The sequence below is a fragment of the Cloeon dipterum genome, chromosome X, assembly GCF_949628265.1.
Source record: "Cloeon dipterum chromosome X, ieCloDipt1.1, whole genome shotgun sequence".
NCBI lineage: Eukaryota > Metazoa > Arthropoda > Insecta > Ephemeroptera > Baetidae > Cloeon > Cloeon dipterum.
In genome coordinates, this window is record NC_088790.1 from 6434800 (window position 1) to 6450922 (window position 16123).

General features: G+C 40.6%; 1 protein-coding gene across 2 annotated transcripts; it reads right to left on the reverse strand.

Moving 5' to 3' along the window:
* Positions 1-4953: 4953 nt before the first annotated feature.
* LOC135946527 (U8-agatoxin-Ao1a-like) lies at positions 4954-16116 on the reverse strand. 2 transcript variants are annotated; one of them, XM_065494778.1, is made up of 3 exons: positions 15955-16116; positions 7959-8019; positions 4954-5940 (listed from the first exon to the last, which is right to left on the reverse strand). In XM_065494778.1, exons 1-3 carry the CDS (start codon positions 16049-16051, stop codon positions 5802-5804), a joined length of 297 nt encoding a protein of 98 aa, XP_065350850.1. In that variant the 5' UTR covers positions 16052-16116; the 3' UTR covers positions 4954-5801. The 2 variants fall into 2 exon arrangements, with proteins under 2 accessions (XP_065350850.1, XP_065350849.1); XM_065494777.1 differs by having other exon boundaries at positions 4954-5967.
* Between the last annotated feature and the right edge of the window lie 7 nt (positions 16117-16123).

Below are 16123 nucleotides of genomic sequence, written 5' to 3' on the forward strand. Positions count from 1 at the left end.
CAGTTAAGCGTAAAGCAACTCTGTTAATTAAAAAAACAGACGTCTTACTATATAGTGTGTCAAATCTGTTATAGACATTGCAGGAAATAATAAAACTAACTACAAAGCTTTGTGCCATAAAGTTAATCTATTAGAAGGAAAACACAATTGTACGTTTCAGGAAGTGAGAGAAGCTTCAGAATGCCTTTCGTAGTTTGTTGCCAGAACTAATTCCAACCTGGTTAATCCAATTAATTCCAGCAGCGGGACCGCTCATAATTTTGATAGCGCGCTCTATCTCCGAATTCCTGTGGCTTAATTCACGTTTTTCCACGACACAACCCAGCGTGGGTGGACCATAAAACCGACAGCGGGCAACAAGAAAACAAAGTGGGTCGATAGAAAAGTCCGCACTTGCAGCTATGAATCGCAATATACTTGTGTTTGAACAAAAGCAAAAGTCAAACATTAATAAACCACTGTTGTGTGGATTTCAGAGAATGCGTCTGCCTCGTCTGCCTGAACGGATGGTGATGAGTTCCTCTATGGCAGTCTGCAATTTCCCTGCCAATTTACGAAACAGAAGTGGAGCGAGAGGCAAAGCGCAATTTCAGTTGAGCACAATGAACGCATGCCATAAAACATTCGCATTCAAGCTTTTTAAAAAGCTTGCCAATCATATCGTTTGTATGCAAAGTGCTCTTTGTGGTCCTTTCTGTCGAGAGAAGGAGAGAGAACCGTATTCTTTGTGTAGAAATAGTAATTGGAGGAACTTTTCTTCAATGCAGGCTAAAACCGTGAGAGATAAATGAATAGTGAATTTTATTTTAATATCACGAAATCACAGCATTTATATTAAAAATGAAAATCAAATAGATAAATTCTAAAGAAAGTAGGTCAAATCAGAAATGTATACAGCCATAGTAGCACATACCTGTCGGATGAAAAATCAATATTGGAAACACTTATATAGAGAAAAGTTAGCCATAAATGTGAGAAAGATTTGATACATTGGACTTTTTGAATGCCAATTTAACATAATTAAAATTAATATTGCGATATAACAAGTGGGGGAGTAAAAGGAAATTGTAAGGGGAAATGATAGAGGTTACCTTGAATAACATTTAATTGTAATGCGACTGTTTAGAGATTTCATATTTACAATAATTTTTAATATCCCTTCTCACCTTGGAACAAAAAAATCATTAAAAACAATCCTGTAATTGCAAACATTGCAATGATGTGTGACAGCAGCTTAGGTAAAGTAGAGTGAATGATTTTAAATAGGAAAATACATAATATTCATCATGAAATGGGGCACTTAACTAAATTGATATCACAGCGGTTGCTTTCAAATAAAAAATATCTTCATCGGCTGACACCACGCTCATTAGAACCCTTGACCAACCGTTTTAGGTGTACTACATGTAATTGACAAAGTGCACTTAAATTAAGTTTTGAAATTTTAAACTAGTCTTTTTCAATCGTATATTAACAACCGAAGGCAGCTGTTATTATTCAAATTGAGAAGCCAACGGGGACGATTGAAAAAATTAGACTTTAATCAGCAATCTATTATAACAAAAATTGTCTAAATTTGTTGAGTAGTTGCCTTTTGAATCGTTTTTAATAATATATCCGGTAAAAATGAAATTTTCACGACTGAATCGACACTTTTTTGAAAATTCTGAATCCTCTCGGGGTTTTAGTAGCTGCCTTATGGAGTGCCTTGCAACACATGAATCCATCACTTCGCTTGAAATCATGGCGATTGCTTGTTGCTAGAATTAATGCATGGTGGTTTAATACCCTATTGAAATAACCATAATGTGCTATATTTAGTGTTTTACAGCGAGTGACTTAAATGCGTTTTTTTATTTATTACTTAACCACATAGTAGATTTTAATTGGGCACATCAAATCATGCTTTTTTGCATAATTGTTCAAACCAGTAAGTGAGATTTTTCTGCATCTCAACGATTCCGAATTTAAGTGTGCATTCAACTTACCAACAATGGGGAGCTTGCTAAAATACACAAGCGAAGGCAACGAATATTATCTTCTTGGTCAATGTTAAAACAGGCAACCCATATCAAACGCAGTGCCGGTGGTTCTTTCGAAAGGCATGTTTTCATGGCAAATGTTCACTTACGTTGAATTAATTTTCCTGAGTGGAAAACCACCACCACCACCTCCACATAAACTGCTGAAGGGACGGTGATATAGGTGCTCTGATTAGATTAGAATAAAAAAATTGCAAAATTTATCAAGTCGTGAACGTGAGAGCCGCGCACAGAGCAGTATTTCAAGGTAAATTCTGTAAATGGATTCTGCATGTATTTTTCTATTCAGGACTGATTGAGAGATCAAATATCAAATTTATTTTATGAAAAGAGTTTTTTGTTTCAATAATTCTTGCAAATCATTATGCATAATTGCCTGGATTATAAAAATGTGCTTGCGAAATATCGGTTAACATGTATATTAGCTCTAGTCTAAATGTAAAATTTACTTTATTTACAAGAGCGTTGGTGCAAACGCTGTTACTCCATGCGTAATGCTATAATTTTATAGTTTGAATACGTTCCAACACGCATTGGAATTTTCCCTTTACAGCATTGCAGAATTCTTGCTCTGCAACCAGCGTCGTTTGCTGAAGCAGAAAACATCTCTACTCTTTCAACCATATCTGCCTTTCTTTATTTTTAGGTTCCTCGCTCGAAAAGACAATCGCGTTGAGAGGACTATCGACAAATATTTCTTCAGATGCGCAGATTCAGATGACGAGAAAGAGGACATGTATACGAGTCTTCATATTTTGCTTGACAAATAAAGAGCATCGCTGCTCGCCACTCCACCAAGTGTCGCAAAACATCGAGTTTTTCGGAGACGCCGCATAAAATCGTAGAGAAAACTCTGCCAACGGCGAAAGTCGTGCTTTTTATTATTCCAAGTTGGAGGATGATGGGAATAATGGCTGGCGCGCTTTATTACCTAAGAGATAACAAATGAGATAGGGTGAATGAGAACCGCTGCCTGTGACACGAGCGGCTTGCCATAAACCACCCTAAAATCACACTCCCTCTCCACAAGTTCAATCTCGCTGGTGCTCTACGCCGATCTCAATCTCATAGCCGATAATATAGCATTGATAAGGAAAACTTATTGACGGCCGGGGAGCCAGCAAATCAATATTGTTTTAACACAACATGCTAGCGAGTGAAAGAGGAAAATTATATCGCCTCACACAGCATACTTTCCTATTATTTAACTATCAAAAATTTCGTTAATATCATAACCAATTTCCGCCAATCCGAGCTGGAGTTTGAGTGATCGTTAATTTATTCACGAGAGTTTGAGTGGCGATGAATTCATGAATACGCTCTAGATGCCTTTGCCAGAATACTGGCGCCACGCTGACTAAAGGTCAAAGTTCGCTCTCGACGCTTCTTCTTTTTACACAGAGACTTTATCCAGCGGCTCCCTTCATCGCAAAACCAAGCATCTATCTAGGCTCTCTCGAAAACATCATCGTCGTCTTCCAAGGACTTGGAGTTGCTGGGTAAATGTTTCTCCAGAAAGTGCGCGTGTGTGTATATTTATCTTTCGGGGTTTCACTAGGGAGGAGAATCGCAGGAGAAAAAAAATCTGTTGTCGCATCTGGTTGCCAAGTTATTCGATCTGCTGCTGGAAGAAGGAACTGGGCTTATTGTAATTTTGTTCGGCAAGGATTTTGGTAAAGCACACGCAGAAGAAACCAATGAGGAGTGACGCAACGCCCTGAAGATTAAGCACTGCTCCCATAGGTCTTCTATGTTCTTTAAATTTTACACCCAGCAACATGGTGGTTCTCTTACCCAATGTTGATGTCAGATAACAGGCAGAAGAGCTTTTAATTTAAGTCCAAATAAAAGTAAAGGATTTATTTTTGGGGCCAGTAAATAATTTTTTGACAAATTGCCACTGCAAAACTCATTATCTTCAAACATTGAAAATGCCGCTGTGTAATTTACTGAAAATGTATAAATACAAGTCTAACAATCCTACATTTTTTTCTAGGAGTCTTTTTATGAAGATTACATAGCAAACTTTTTATATTACGTTCTTAGCAAGTTTTCATCGACATTGTAGTCAATCTCCTTGGAAAATCCGTTGATTGAAAACTCGGGACTAATAATCCTTTCGTAGCCTGTGAAAATTACCAGTCCGGCGAAGTTTGCGGTGCAAACTGCAAAGAAGGGCGTCGGTCGGCGCTGTTATAGGCTGTGCCGCCACGCACAACTGCTAGACACGATGCCTAACTCGAGCCGAGCAGGCGCTTGCGAGTCTCTTGGTGTTTGCGGCATTCATTGTTGTCGCTCTTTACTCTGAATCGCAGTTCAAACAAGATATCTCGAACGCCTCCGTGCCCTCCGCCAGCCTGGCTTGGTCTTGGAGATGAAGTCTTATTAGCCTCACTTACACACCGCCAGCACGGCCTGGGACTTTGGAGTGCAGAAACTTGTTTGCCTTCTGCTCCGGCTTCAGACGGTTTGGTCTCTGTGACAATGAGCCAGTCAACGACATTGGGTACACATAACCATTTTGTCAATTTGTCTTTGCAGGTTTGATGCCAAGAGCCAGTAAATCTTGTATTTGAAGATGTTACAATAGAGAAATAGGCTCTGCACATATGAAAATTTTATCACGCGACAAGGCCAAACTAATTATACTTTCATGAACGAATATTAAAAAAGGTTGCCAAATGGATTAAAATGATGATCCCTTTTCAGTATATATCTGAAATATTTTTTCTGCTGCGATGCGCACGTGGATTATCGATATCCTATCAATAATTTGATTTTCAGCTAATTAGAGCAATTACTGGGAGAAAAATCAGTCAGCAGCTCGTTAGTTGATTCCAAGTGCATGATAATTCTTCGATGGCCAATAATTATCAAGGGGGTTCTAATTAAAAATTGCAAAACAAGCGAGTTGTAGCTTGAATATATAGTATTATCCTTTATTTCGCTCGGTGATTCAGCACATACAAGGTACATTTTCTGGAATTGGAGCGGGGGCTGCTCTTTTGATTTGATTTAAAAGCTGGCTCAGTCCGGGTCTAATTGAGAGACGTGGCTGGGGAAATCTCCAATTAGACGCAGCCTGCGCCACCCGCGCACCATCCAGTCTTGGAATACATACATGATAATTTGCTTTCTACTCTACGCGTGAATATATTAATCCATAGGTATGCTTCTTGATGTATTTTGACACCAATGATAATCTTTTTTTTCTTTTTTACTTCAACTCTCAGATTATATTTCGTGTGTGAAGTTAGCTTAAATTCATGATAATTTTAAGTTATTGTGTCTTCGTACAGTCTGCTGTTATTAGGAAATGAACAAACACAAGGTATAATTTTGTGAAATTGACCGTTTAAGGAGAAAAAAGTGCCGATAGCGGCTTGATTCTGAACTTGTCGCCGTGAAAGGCCTTTGCACAGGTTTTTTCAGGCGACGAAATAAATTCCAAGAACAACAACAGCATATAACGGGCTCTTTTATCTCTTCCAAGTCTGACATTTATTTGTTTTCGGAATCTGCATTAAACGGGAAAGGAATCGACATCAGTGTAGGAAGGATCCAAAATACGCACAAGAGATCAACGATTTGGTGGGTACAGCTTGTTGGAATATCGACACCGATAGTGGAGGACGAGAATGACAGAACATCAAACCACCGACAAATAATTCGCGTCTACTCCTAAAACTTTGGCTGGAGGAGGCGTTTGGAGAGTGGTCTCTTCAGTCTGCGAAGGCCTGCTCCAGTTCGCGATCCAGTTTACTTGCCCCACTTTTGGAAGAGCCCTGCGCGCTGACACCTGCAGTTGGCGCCCCACAGGTTGCAGCGGCAAGAGCTGTTGTAGCAGCAGTCATTAGGCCTGTGGTCGCAGCTTCCACCCTTGCGGACGCAAGAACGCCTGAAAAGACGAATAAGAGAAGAACGTCTGACAAGAAATTAGAATTTACTTGCGATCAACAGTTAGTGAACACAACATTCAGTATTTACAATCACATGCAAGATTCGAATGTGGGCTGATTGTTTTTCATTCAATCCTATTCTTAAAAATTAGAGGAAATATGTGGGTAGGGTATTGATTTATAAGTTGATGAGTGTCAGTAATTAAAGAAGAAACAGCTGCTTATGTGAAAGAGAGACTTTTAGTTGTGGAAATTTAAATTTGATGCAATCTGTGTCGTGTGGCGTACAGCTAAAATAGTCTGCTGTCTGATCTCCCAAAGCTCTCGATCCAATCCTGAACATTTCATGCACTAATTGGCAATCGCCAACGTGCCGACACAAGCCAGTGATTTTTCGCCAATAATGCGCTGCCTACTCCACTAATGGCCATAAAACGATCCGTGGTGGCGGCTGCGGAAAACAGTGATGGCGACGGTAATTATTGCCGCAAAAACCTACCAGTCAACGCCAGGCAGTCGATTTAATGAATATCGTGTGCGTAGGTGCAGTAGCTTGGTGATTTTATAGAGCGGAGTATATGGTGGCATTAGCAAATGCGATCATAAATATTCAAGGTGATATCTAGCGCCATCACCTGTTAAGAAACTATTAAATATTATTAAAATTTGATTGACTAAATGTTGGATAAATAAGTCTTAATTCAAACGCAAAAATAAATCTTTACACAGGGTTTGATCAACCGGTTAAATGATCGATTGACAACCAATTTTGATTGATCTATTATGTGTGCTAGACTTAAGTTTCCCAACCTGTGGCTCTGGTTCAATAGCGCTGCTGAATTGGATGGAAACTCGTTCCATATAATATAATAACGAGGGGATAACTAGCTCTCCTGATGGCTTAGTTGAGCAAACACACGCATCGTGTCCAGCCATTCGCTTAATTGAATGCCAACGGCCTCTTTAAAATTGAGTGCCTTTTGCGAGAGAAACGAGGATAGCTTGGAGCCAACAGACACGGGACAAAAGAATTATTGTTTTCGGCAATCGTATTACTTGGAAACATTGTCGACAAAAGCTCTTTAAAATTCGCGGGAAAGCGTGGGTGCGAACAAACAAGTGGGTGATTTATGCAAGCAGCTTTCATAACTACTAACGTTAATAATAGGACAATGAGTGCGTGCACCTCTATAAATTAGGCCAGGGTGGTTGCGAGATCATTTTCATGCCTACGTAAATAATTTTTTCTTCCTTGCTCTCGTATCACAATGCGGCAGATAATATTGATTCATAATAAGTACACTAATTCTAGGCCGCGTAGTTATTTATCAATCTGTTACGCAAAAATCTATTAATTGATTCACGCCGGATGAATACCCGTTAAACTAGTTCACGCTGGTTAAGTGAGGATCAATTATTTATTATCTCCCTTCGCTTCATTTATCTCTCCCACGCACTAAATAGATTATAGCCTATCATTATAGGACATTAAATGTATATGGCCAATATCTTTCAAATATCAAGGGTCAAATCATAACGTGTGATACAAAAAAACACGATATTCATTTTTAGACGAATAATAGTCTTCAAGGTTGAGCTTTCCTTGAAAACAGCAGGGTGGCGAAATGTTTACGAGGTATTCCATTTGCAATGCGCGATAAATCTTTCACAAAGGCATGTATGCATGCCACACGGCTTTTGCGGGTGTGCAGCGAGCCTTGAGCTTAGGTTCTTTCGGTTCTTTCAGCCGTTGTGTCACGTAAGCCGAGTAGTAAAGCGACGTGTTTATTTGGTCCCGTGGTAATCCACTTTTGACACAGAATTGCTCGTCAGGCTGAGATGGAATTCCGCTCTCTGTCTTCAAGATAAAAAATACGTAATTTTCTAAGTAAGAAAGCCTACTGTCTCTCTATTCTAAATTAAGCAGTCGTGCACGATAAGATCCGAAATGGGTAAATCTTGATGGGGTGAGTGTGTGAGAGTGGGTTGATTTAACCAACAGTTATTAGCTACTCACTTTTGAGAGTTCTGGAAGAGTCGTTCCAAGTTGTTATCGCTGTAGTCGTCTAAAGTGTCGTCTGAAACAGATTAAATAAAATGCTATCAAGGAAAGCACTAAACTTGTTTGCCTGAAGGCGATTTTTGACAAAATAATAGACTTTTCATGGAAAACTGGAGACTCAAAAAAATACAAGTGATTTTAGACTGTACGTAACAGAAAGTCCTTTCTCTTCTAATATCTTCTTCTAACCTGTTTTGCCAGCTTATCCCCTACTTGTCTCGCTGGCAAAAAGACGAAGTACAATGTTTAATTTGTCATCTAAAACTGGGTATTGTGTGCATAAATTGCAATCATGAATACCTTATTTTTACCTCACATCGTAAAATGCACTTATGTACCATACGCGTATATGAGGCCGCAGAACAGGGAAGCCGTAGAAAAACTTTTAATAAAAAGGAGCTGCAGTAAAGAAGGGTCATTTTATATACAGAACGCTAGCACGACACATTGTCTGCGCAACCCAGGCCGAATGTAACGGAGAAAATGGAACGGGAATTTCTTTAGTGCCGTGCTACTGAAGTAAAAAAAGCTTTTCTCGCGCTCCCTTAAAAGCACAAACGCGAGTCTGCTTGCACGCCTCGCCCGCACTTTCTTTATCATTGCTAATTCCGTGGTTAAATGAGCTGCCGCACTGCCCATACACTAATGCCTGCGTTGCTTGAAAGGCGTTCGCACGCGGTGTTTTTTCCTCCCAGCCTCTTTACTTACGCAAATATTTGGCAACATACTTTTTAATTAAGGAACCAAAAAGAGTGTCTTTCTTCGCGTTTCTCGCTGATGGCATGCCGCGCTGGCTGAATAACAGTGTACTCCGCTCTGGGATTAAAAATTCCAGGCGCGTAGCTGGCGCCTCAGCTTTTGAAAATTGTCAGAGCTTGTGGGGAATGCAGAAACCGAGGTTGCTTGCAACAAAATGTCTCATACTTGTATAGTGAAACATTTTGTTCCACTTCCAGGCATTCGTTGAAAATTTATTAAATTTGCAAATGACATGTGATACGTTTGGTATGATGAACAGCCTTGGCGAATACAGCATTTTCGCTTGGTGGGAATAACATCACTTTCAGTCAATATGTCCTGTCTGGCGCCAGCAGAATTGCTGGTACCTCCCCATAAAAATATAGTGCGCAATCGATTTGAGGGGCACAAAAACACAAGCTGGCTTAATACTCGGCTAGCAGAAAAGATCAAATTTGCCTCGCGTGGCCGTGTGGGGATTTTGCTCTGGTGTATAAATTGTGGCGCTAAACCGCTCGTAAAACTCGTGAAATTTGTGGCTCCGGAAGTTGCTTTACAAACTTTTGCGTGTGATTCACTAAATTCAACGAGCAGCATCTTTCCTCGTTTCGATGAATGCTTGAATCTTGCTTCAATTGGGACTAAACTTTGCAGAATTAAAAGTCAACTTTCCAATGGTGATGACGGGGGAAACGGTGAAATGGACTTCCTTCCGCTCGTTCCAACGGGAGAGAGCAGCGTCATTTTTCATATTGCAGGATTTTCCGTCGCGACGAACGCTACGCGGGATGAATGTGTGCCTCTCATTCTCTCTCGAGGGTTTTTTGCACAACTCAGTCTGTGCGTGTTCCACCCACCTGCCACTCAACGGTAGCAAATGAAAGTTTAAATGGGCGAGGAAATTTTCGACAAAGGCAAACATGTTGCTGCGTGAGTGTGTCGCCTGTCTGTCGGAACCAACTATAGAATGGATTAATTGGAAAAAGCACCAATGAGTGTGCGTAATTAAAAGGCTCGCTGTGATTTGCTGTCTGCCCGACTTTCTTCAATGAGTAAAAAAGTAACTGTTGATGGCTTTATTTCATACCACCCGCTTTTGGAGCTTGACACCGGCGACTGACTGCAGCTTATCAATTAAATTTTTCTGTGAGCAAATTTATTAATTGAAATAAAACATCTTGCTTTCTATGTAACAAAAAAAATCGCTGAAACTTAATCATACAATTAACATTAATGCTAATTTAACAGTGACGCAAACGTTTAGAAATTTTGAATTAAAAGCATTTTAGAAAGACTTCCACCCTCTAAAAAGGCGTTTAAATTGAAGACGAGTTTGAAATCAGACTCTGCGCAGCACTTGGCAGCCTGGTAATTTGATGATTATCCCCCTGCACAAGCTTTGATTACTCAGGCAGGGCAATTTCCCTCTCTAATTTATTCGCTCACAAAGTCAGCCTCTGCTGAAAGAAAAGCGCGTGCAATGTGTACACAAGCTACTCTTAATAGTGGCATTCGGGCTGAATGTGGAAGTAATTTCATTTTGCCTGCGCCTTTTGATTCGCCTTCACAATGCCAGTGCCAGACGTAGGCGTGTTCCATAATCTTAATGAGAGCCAGGTCAATTATTTGCGTCATTTGCTTTTAATCTCAAGCTTTGCTAGAGCCAGGTGTTACGCACTACTTTGCGAAACGCAAGCGCACTACAAGGAAAATTTGAAAGCGGCCGTCTGACTGAATTTTAAAAACTTTTGCTTGTTTGACTTTCCAAGCCGACTTGTTTTTACATTAGCAAGTCCAACTCAAATATTTTCTAAAATTCCATCGAGTTGTTTGACATAGAAGAGAGCAAAATTCTCTTGAGTGCAGAAGTCAACATTGTTTGTGTTTCCGTCTGAGATATAAACTCAATTTTGGGTTTCCCAATTAAGCCCACGCAAGTGCTCCACAACAAGTTGCGACTTTTGTTACTCAAAATTCCCTAGGGAAGCTTCCCCTTTTCTCTTTGCCCGAGCTAAAACATCAACAATTATTATAAAATTTCACCCTCAGCCAGGCAACAAGTACGCAGAAGGCTCGCGTGGCATGCCTACTCTTGAATTTGCGGGACGGTGGTAATAAAATAAAACCATCGTCTGCATGAAATATGTCACGCGCGGGCCTGAAACGTTGCCCCCGAAAATGTGACGGAGCTACATGCACACGCCTCGAGCGCTCGCCGTAAATGACCAAGCCAAATGGCTACAGCACAACACGTTATTTAGTCCCTGGAGTACTGAATTGATAAAATTGCTGCTGTAAAACATTGCCTACTCGTTTTGCAAAAGGTCGAAGGTTGGAGAAGCTAATTTTTTTATCCTATTCAGAACTGCCTCGTGCGGCACAATTTTGTCAAAATCCCCTTTGAATTTTGAGGGACGGTTTTTTTGCTGCAGGCTTTCCTAGCTCTTGTGTGCACGAACAATTATTTTTATGTGTTTCACTGTCGACAAGAGACTCGTGGGCGAGAGACTTACGCGTGCCTTAGGCGAAATTCTTGCGACTCTTCAGCGGTTTCCAAAAGTTTCACGCTTTCAAGGCGTGGAAACATTTTTATCCCTCTGCAACGCTTATTTTGAGGAATGAAAAGAAACCTGCGAGTAAGCGTGTTCTGGTAAATATGAGCTGGGGGATCAATTCTAGGTGAAAACGAATTTTTGACAAAGCGTCGAAACTGAGCCAATTGATTTTCATTCTTCATTCGAGGGAGCGCAACTAACAGGAATGTTCAGATATAGCTCTATCATTTCTGAAGGCTGATATTTACGTTCTGATAAGCAACATGAAATGGAGATTTAGATTCCGAGAGAAAGTAAACTTGTACGTTTTCCAGGTGCCGCGCACAATCTCCGTCGTTTGTAAGTAAGGAAGATGTTTTGTTGTGAAAAGGCATTGCTGACAAGCGGGAGAGAAACTTCTCACCACTTTATAATTATATCTCAGCCGCCTCTGCATTTCCAGTTGGTGCTGTGTAAATATTAGCTAATGAACCACTCAAGTTTCAAGCAGGTTTCAAGTGGGTGGATAATGAGCTAGAGTTTAATGGGAGATACTTTATGTGGCATGTCTACAACGCAAGCAATATTGCGTTTAGCTTCAAAATTTTAATCCTTACACTCAAAATAAATGGATTTTAACAAAAAATTATATTTATAAATCTTAAAATTACAATCTTAAGGTCTCGTCAGTTGGACTTTTTTCTCTCACATACAAATTCACTGAAAAGCGTTGTTCTCAGAATTAATCTATTCGAAACGAATAGCGTACACTCAGGCAACTTCTTCGGCTAAAAGAGAAATGCCTTCAGATCCAAAATGAGTGTATTGTAAACACTCCCAGTGTTAACTGAAGTGCGAAAACCTGTAACAGCGAGCGTGTGCTTGATTCGCCGGGAGGATAATTTTATGAAAGGGTGCTCTTTGGCGACACTGTCGCAAATTTTATTTACTCAGACAAGTGTTGGGGTAGCAGTAGGCGTCACAACAAGGCAAGGATGAAGGGAAACACAGCCTGGTGAACTCAAGCTCTTTACAAATACAGATACTGGGCTTATGAATATTCACGTTGCTCTAGGTAAATTAAAAGCAACGACCATCGCCAGAGTGTATGCATGCCGCTGTGAGGGTAAAAATAGTGCGACAGAAAAGACAGGCTCCAGTCAGTCCGATGAAAATGAATGGGTTCATTCCCCGTCAGGGGCGGCACGCGTGTAATTTGCTCCCTTTGCCTAACCACTAATTGTAAGCTCAGACAGCACACATGCTGCGAAGATTTTTTGGCAATGTTGGCACGCAAAAAGTCACTAGTTGAATTAAGGGTTATTCTTTTCCTCCTCCAACGCGTATATATCAAGTAAATATGTAGACACCTAATAATCCTACAAGAAAAAGATAAAAATAACTCAAACACTGTTCGTTTTGGATGCAGTTTTCCATGTTATCTCACAAATTTTCTGAGCAACTGTTTTTGTTTTAATTTTATATATCAAGGAGAATGTGTAGCAATTCCCTCCCAGTGAAAACAAAGCCTGAAGCAAGTGTTAAAAACAAGTTACGTCAGGTTTCCCGCTGAAATAAAATACAGGCAAAGAAAAAAGAGCGTAAAAAAGTGAATCTACTGGCAAAAGTGCATAGTGCAAAATATAATTTACACGTCTAACAAAACTGCCAACTTTCCAGTGAGTTCCGACGCAGAATACTTCTTGCAACCCATAGCACTGCCACAATGGCGCGTGCTACGCTCGCTTCACCTCTTACGGTTAGCAAGGGAATCAAATCTCGAGCAAACTGCAAAATGCGGTCAAACCCTGTGGGGCTGGAATGCTTCTCATATTGTATGTGTGTGCGCTGGGGTAGGGGACATCTGCAAGAGAAGCGGCCGTCGCCACTGACGACTTAAGCGAGGTCAGGTCATGATGAGATCAACCACCGTTACCCGGGCAGAAAAGAAACTAAATTAACCCAATTGGTGAAATTGGATCCTATGTGGGTCAAGACGCGCGCTCACTCGGTGCATTCTGAGTAAGCTGCTTACACAAAATCATTTTTCGCTCATTTCTTCTGTCATGGGTAGTTTCACTGAATTGTTGATAGGTTTGCTAAGTGAGTGAAATTGTTTTCCGCTGTTAGGGTGCTATTTTTTCTAATTACGTACGCAAATCACTCTTCTCTTGCCCCCGTTCTGCAACATGCGTTCGCCGTGGCATGAATATTAATCTCTCCAACGCTCTCCGCATCGTCCCACTCGGGTGCGTTATTGATTTTTGGGAAGATGCGAAATTGATTCATAACAATGTACTTGTAGCTCTCAGGTCTGCTTCGCCTTGCTCATTAAAACGACACGCAAGTTGTTCGCTTTCAGCATATTTGCTCATCTGTAGTGCGGCTCACCGACTATTCCTCGCCCACGAAGTAATTAGTTCTCCCTACCGTCTGGATAGATGGCTTTGAATTTATTAGCTTGGCACAAATTGAAATAAATTCCCTCAAGAAATGCGATAGGCATCAATTACAACGAAGAGATAAATTCTTGAACAGTGCTACTTCTTGCCAGCGCAAGCAACCGTCTGGACGTGCAAGTATAGCGGGTCTGCATAACTCTATGATGGAGCCAAAACGGATTCAGTCAGCTTGCCAAGACATGGGATTAATAATTTATTTCTTGTGCTCTAACGGCAGTCCCATGCAGTGCTGTATGAGCTGATTTCTTGATTGAGTTTTAATTTTAAATGATCGCGTGCACTTTGCTACTCGAGCAAGTTTACTTTTCCGGACGTTAGGATTAATGTGACTTACAGTTTTCTCGTAATGCTCTATTAACACATTTTAAACTTTGTTTATCATAAGTGCCGTAAATTCTAGAATGAATCATTGTGCCCATAGAGCGAACATAGTCGTAAAACACAGCCTGCTCTAATTTATCTGCAAGGATACCCTCACCCCGACACTTCACTTGCTCAGTTGAGGCGCTTCGCCGCGTCAATTTTCCCCAGTTCCGCTAACATGGACGGACGGACGGCCTGGCCTGTTCCTACGTGATGCTGTAGCCGGGGAGAACAACACAATCCAATAACTAGCCTACATATATAACAAAATACACGCGCCTAGCCTGTGTTTCGTGTCAAAGACATAGTGAGAACCACTTGTTCTCCGAAGCTGCTTGTAATGCATGCGTGTGAGCAGCGCAAAACAGCAGGAATCTCGTGTAATATTTAATCGCCGCGGGGTGACGGGTAGAATTTAATTTTGCCTGTGTCAAACAAGCATTTTTCCCTTATTAATATCAATTACGACCGCAGATTTAATGCTGAAACACAGTGTACTGTACGCAGCGAAACTTCAGTGACAAAAAGCTATGGCTTACGAAAAATGTGGACATAATGAAAAAATATAATTAATTTCAATCAAACTATTTTCGAGTTTAAAAAGTTAATAGGTGGTTAATATGACACGTTAACACACGCTTTTATGATTTGTACCATAGTTTTAAACAAAGCAAGTGAACTTTCATGGAGGAGTGTTTCACGCTATAGTTGCTGAGTGCAAACACGAGCGTTGTTTAATTTCCGGGGCACAAATCGCATTTCGCACTCTCCAATAATCCAATTTTGCGGAGTTGGATCAATTGAGCTGTGCCGAAAAGTCCTCACCGCGCTCTGCTCTCTTCACCTTTGTGCAGCCATTGGCCGTTCTTTTATTGTAGAGAAAAAAGAAACAAACGCACGAAACCTTCAAAGATCGCACCAAAAAAGCACTCTCTGTTCCCTCATCTTGTTGGCTCCGAATCTCGACGCTGCGCAAAATTCTCCCTCATTATGCTCCACTACCCTGCAGGATTTTGCAGTGTGGAACTTAAAACCAGCGGGGAACGGCTTCCGCGTTCTGACTCAGATTTATGCGAATTTTATACAAAGGTCGGTCCTTTAGTTAACACTTTTTTTACTCTGAACGAGAAACGACTCATTTCTTTCCATTCCAGCAATTTTGTATGAAGGGTAGAACATGAAAACGAAAAATCCTTCATTGCGAATATTTCAAGTAAGAATTATGAAGGACGAATATTTGTTTCAATTAAATAGGCTGATTTAGCAGCCGCACCAATGTCGCAAAAAGCCAACGGAGAAACTAGTCAAGATTATACGTTGAAACCCTCTTGAAATTTATTTATGTTAATTTACGAATATTACATATTTTTCGGAATACACAGCGCGTAAAAAGTTTAAGCTTTACTTTGTAAAACAGGCCTGATTGCAAATTTTCCTGTCAGTAAGAGTGCAAGTAATTCCCAGGCGAAATAGGCTCAACCTGGTAGAAAATATTTCTCCCCCAAATTGTCAAAACTTTCAGTAATTTTATCAAAATTGTTCATTGAATATACAAACCATAAACATCGATGATTTTAGACCTAATATAAAATAAACCAATATGTACTTCAGCAGTAATTTACGAATCAATTGATATGACATCGTATTAAAAACCCTTCTTAACATCCATTTAAGTTCAACCCTTCATCACGAACAACCTTATGTTTCATCGTGAATAATCAAATTCTCTAGATAAAATTTTGTCCCCATTTACGTCAGAGCTGTTCGGCAGAGTCGCTTCGCGATTAATTGCGATGAATGCCAGACTAATTAAATTTCACCTAATGCTAATTAGTGGAGAAGAGCTGTTATTACCTGGAGGCGGTTCGCTATCGTCCTGTTGCAGAGTGTAAGCTGAGGCGGCCGAGACGAGCACCAAGGCTGCGAGCACCAACGCTACCGTCATCCTCATGGCTGGGCCGGCAAAGACACAGCTCGCTCGCTCGCACCGCCCTTATATGGGCCCGCGAGACTCTGCGACCCG

Coding starts and splice junctions, on each gene's coding strand:
- LOC135946527 (XM_065494777.1), bottom strand. CDS start 16,051: ATGAGGATGACGGTAGCGTTGGTGCTCGCAGCCTTGGTGCTCGTCTCG. Junction 8,020..15,954: donor CGATAGCGAACCGCCTCCAG/GTAATAACAGCT, acceptor AATCTGTTTCAG/ACGACACTTTAGACGACTAC. Junction 5,968..7,958: donor CTCTTCCAGAACTCTCAAAA/GTGAGTAGCTAA, acceptor ATTTCTTGTCAG/ACGTTCTTCTCTTATTCGTC.